Source organism: Phalaenopsis equestris, unplaced genomic scaffold (genome assembly GCF_001263595.1).
Source record: "Phalaenopsis equestris unplaced genomic scaffold, ASM126359v1 Scaffold000107, whole genome shotgun sequence".
Lineage (NCBI taxonomy): Eukaryota > Viridiplantae > Streptophyta > Magnoliopsida > Asparagales > Orchidaceae > Phalaenopsis > Phalaenopsis equestris.
Window position 1 is genome coordinate 5,717,099 of NW_018164549.1, and position 4,453 is coordinate 5,721,551.

Genomic DNA, 4,453 nt, shown 5'->3' on the forward strand with positions numbered 1-4,453 from the left:
ATATATTAAATTTAAATTATTTTCTAAAAGCAACCGACCAAATTTTGTCTCACAAACGGTTTTCATCTTTTTGAAAAATATGTTAATTTTTATGTTTTGATAATATGATAATAATGTTTTTAGAATGTTCCTTTATCCTAAGAATACTTTATTCAGAGATATTATCATTAATGGAAATCGAGCCTTGATATTTAACGATTATACTCCTTCTAATTGTATTGATTCCATTCTTAGTATTCCTATCACTGATAGTAAGTTGAATTATTATTGTGGAGATGCTAGTATATTTTTCTAACAAATTAGTTTTCTTTCTTTCAAGCTAATGTGCCAACGTTCGATTGAAATATACTTATTTGGTATAAAGGCTGTTCAATTAAAGTAGTTTTACACTCCTGGAGGATTGCTCAAAATGCTTTAAAAACCAATGATATTCTTAGTAGTGAAGTGTTGATCTTAATAGTGATCTTGTGTTTTTTTTTTTTTTTTGAATAATTTTGAATCTCATAATCACTTTTTTTAAGTGTTCTTTCTCCCATTCTATTCTTCGCACTCTACACTTCATGTTGGTTACTTTATGTCCCATACTACTTTATTTCAAGCTCTTTATTATTTTGATAGTATTTTCTGTAAAGTTCATAATTGTTTTTATCTTTTCACTATTAATACAATTGCTTATCATATTTGACAGGAAATAAATTATAGAATTTTCATAAATGTTTTACCCCCATGCAGTTGCTTATTAAGATTATTTATTGGTCTGTTAAGCAAGGGTACCATAGAAAGAAGTTTGATATGATATCCCTGGGCATATTGCAACTCTTTATAAAATACAAGTGTTGCTATCATTCTATTAGTTTTTGTTTCATATTAATAGTGATTTTGCTTCTCTTCTATGTAGGCTACTTCTTTTTGTTTCTTTTTTTAGACCTTATTCTCTTTTCATTTGAGAGCTCTTATGGGTTCTTTTTCTAGTTGGAATTCTATTATCGGATTCAATTGTTTTTCTGTCTGCTAGCAATTAAACAGACACTATTTATTTCATAAAATTAGAAGTGCCATATGAGTGTTCCATAAAATCTACATATAGTCTATTTTTTTAGATGATTGGTTATTTTGTTTGGTCATCTAAGTGATTTGTGCTTGTGGTCTCCTTAAACCTAATATTTTTTTGATAGGTTCAAATATTGCTTTGATTGGTATTTTTCATGATTTAATACTAATTTTGAAGTATTTTGACTTTGAGCAATGTTAATTTCCAGTCGTACATTGTGAATCAACCATATTTGAAAAATACTAAGATTTTCTTCACATTTTCATTTGCCTGAAGGTTCCACAATGTTTTCCATGGGCCTTGTATTTTTGAGCACTCTCCTTTTTCTCTGATTTTAATTTGTGGGATTTAATCTTCTTCTTTAGTTTTACAGTTTGCTTTTGTTTTCTTTTTCTTCGATAGCAATCACATCACTCAGTATCATTGTTGTTGTTGGATAGCTGTTGCTCTTCTTAGAAGATCTCGATTGTCATCTATTTTCTTCTTCCATATCTGGATAATTGGTTTTAGTCTTTTCCTCTATTGCAGGGTTTCTCTTGCAGTGGATGGCAAATTTTTATTTCTAGAGCTGAGATTGATTTTTCTCTTTATTGGAAGTTATTTATCACAAGTGAAGGTTGCATGCTTGGATATTGACTTTTTCTTCAACAAGTTTTAAGCTGCTCATGTTAATCTCCTTTTTCTCATTATCTTCTCCTTTTGGAGTTATTTTTTGCGAGCATTTACTAATGAATAAAAAGATGGATTTGACAATAAAAATATGATAATAAGTGTTATTTTCATATGGTACTTGTAAATATTAAAGTTTTGGTGTAAGATAGGTAAATCTATTAGACTTCATGTATGTAAATGTCTCTTATTTTATTTTAGTTTTAGTAAAATTGGACGTAAAACTTTATTTTTAATAAAAAAGAAAAAACTCGCGAGATCATAGACAACTGTGGTTAATAGGGGTGTAAACGAGCCGAACACGAGCGGGCCCGAGCTCAGCTAGTGTTCGGTTGGTTAAAAAATACCACTGTTCGTGTTCGACTCGTTTATATTTCGAACACAAAAAGTATGTTCGTGTTCGATTTGTTTATATTTCGAACAAAAAAAGTATGTTCGTGTTCGACTCATTTGCTTAGCTAGCCGAACACGAGTTGTTCCCAAACAAAGAGTCGTTTTGATAACCTTAATCACACAACCATAAGATGTTAATGGTCGGGGCAATATTTAAATCCTATTGTTTATATTAAGCATCATTCAAATATAATTGAAAGTATTTTTATTCTATTTTTTAATTAATAATTTTAATTGATTATAATTCTATGTAGCCTTGTAGTCAATTAAATTAAAAAAAAATATTTCCCTTCAATTATATATATATATATATATATATATATATATATAATTGAAGGGAAAATTTTTCTGTCCGGACTCAGGGCATAGCTCTACTTGCGGACTCCAACGAATATGTCACCACGTGCGCTACGTTGTGAAGGTTATTTCATGATTATTGAAGTGAAACCACAGATGTTATTTTGAGTTATTTTGGACTTATTAAAGAAAAACCTACATATTCCATTTCAATAACACAAAAATAATCTTGAAATAACAATTGTGGTTCCACTTCAATAACCCGGAAATAACATTGCAGAGATTATTTTGGGGTCATTTTTTGGTTATTGAAGTGAAAGATATGAGTTTCTCTTCAATAACCCAGAAATAATTCCGAGATAACATCCACGTTGTTATTTCAGGGAACATGTTTTGGGTTTAATAAAGTGGAACCACGAATATTATTTCAGGGTTATTTCGAGGTTATTTCGGGGTTATTGCGGAGTCCGTGGTTTCACCTTAATATTTTTAAGTGGGCCCGATATGAAACACATGACGTTATATTACTGGAGTCCGCATGGAGCTACGTCCGGAGTCTATATAAAATTTTTTTTCTAATTTGATGGGTAGTATTTGGAGCTAAAATGAGCCCAACATGAACTAAAATTAACTTAAAAGAACGATAGCGGTTTTGACGTGCTAAACCATGGATAAAAATAGACATGTTGTGGTCTCGCATAAATACTTAACAACAAAAAAAAAAGGGAAATTGAGGATAAAAAGACCGATCAGCAACCACGAAATCTTTTATACTATCGTCAAGTTCTTCTTCCGAATAAAGTCACATCCGCATCTCTGAAGCCACTCGGAAGTAGGATATCGAAAGGAAAGAGGACGCAAAATATCCTTTTTCTGATGGCGGCTCTGTCGCTGTCCGCTGCTTGTTCGCGCACCTCCATGCCCAGCCGCTCTTCTTCGCCGCCCATGTTGTTCTCCATCTGGAAGCCTGCCTCCAAACCCTCATCAGTCTCGTGGGCATCTTCCATTCCCGACATTGCGATCGCCATACACAGTATAGTTGGAATTTCATCTCCACTTGCACACAACAGTCAGGTCCGATCATCTTCTTCCACATTTTTTCTATTTTTTTTACTTCAAATTCCGTTGATTGCTTTCTTATATTCGATATTTGTGTGTGCTATCTGCGGTTTCAATGGGCTAATTAGAAACGGTGAATTAAGAGTTGCAGATGAGTGAAGGGCCTGAAGAAGCGAGGCTGGGGATTTGATGGGATATATCTTTTTATTGTTATTTTTTGCCTTTAGCAATCGCTTAGAAGTAAGAATGACATTTATGTGGTTTTTGTGGAATTGGTTTTAGAGCAGTTTATGAAAAGGTCCCACGGCTTATAAATGGCTGTTTTGGGGAAAGTTCATAAAATGAAATGAAAATTTAGCAATTCACGCATTGTTCATGAATTTACAGCTATTTCATGCTAGAATTAAGTGGATGAACATACAATTTGATTTCCTTAGTTTTGAACTACAGTACATAGACATAAACCCAATAAAGTGGGTAGATGAAGCATTATTTTTTACTTCAAAAATCCGGAAGGCAAAAATGATGGTGTCTAGTCCGGTTAAAATAACTTTAATTATTAGTAGATATTAGTTACGAAGGGCCGTTCTTCCTCTAACTCAAAGAAGATGTCATTACAAAGCAGGTGAAAGCAAGTTATTACAAGTATCCCTCGTGATGGACATAAGTAAATTGATGAGGTAGATGAATGTAATCACATTAGCCCTCTTCTTAGAGGCGAAGGTGATATGAACTTATGACATAAATATAAGATGGCATTGAAAGGTTAAATGTCTGCTAATTGGGGGTTGGGGGGGCGCTTGTTAGATAGGTTGTGAAGGTTACTGTCGATGTTTGAAGCAGTCCTCCCTTTGAGGTGGCTCTTCTTAGAGGTGAAGGTGATATGAACTTATTACAGAAATATAATATGGCTTTGAAAGGTTAAATGTCTGCTAATTTCCGCTAATTGGGGGGGGGGGGGGGGGGGGGGGGGCTTTTGAGAAG

The 4,453-nt window shown here is 33.2% G+C and overlaps 1 protein-coding gene across 2 annotated transcripts in view; it reads left to right on the forward strand.

Moving 5' to 3' along the window:
• The first annotated feature begins 3,152 nt into the window (after positions 1–3,152).
• The window catches only part of LOC110020890 (50S ribosomal protein L18), a 17,908-nt gene continuing 16,607 nt past the window's right edge, over positions 3,153–4,453 (forward strand). For both annotated transcript variants that reach the window (XM_020719165.1, XM_020719166.1), the window contains exon 1: positions 3,153–3,484. In XM_020719165.1, the coding sequence (XP_020574824.1) occupies positions 3,287–3,484 (198 nt within the window). In that variant the 5' untranslated portion in view covers positions 3,153–3,286. The remainder of the gene's footprint in view (positions 3,485–4,453) is intronic.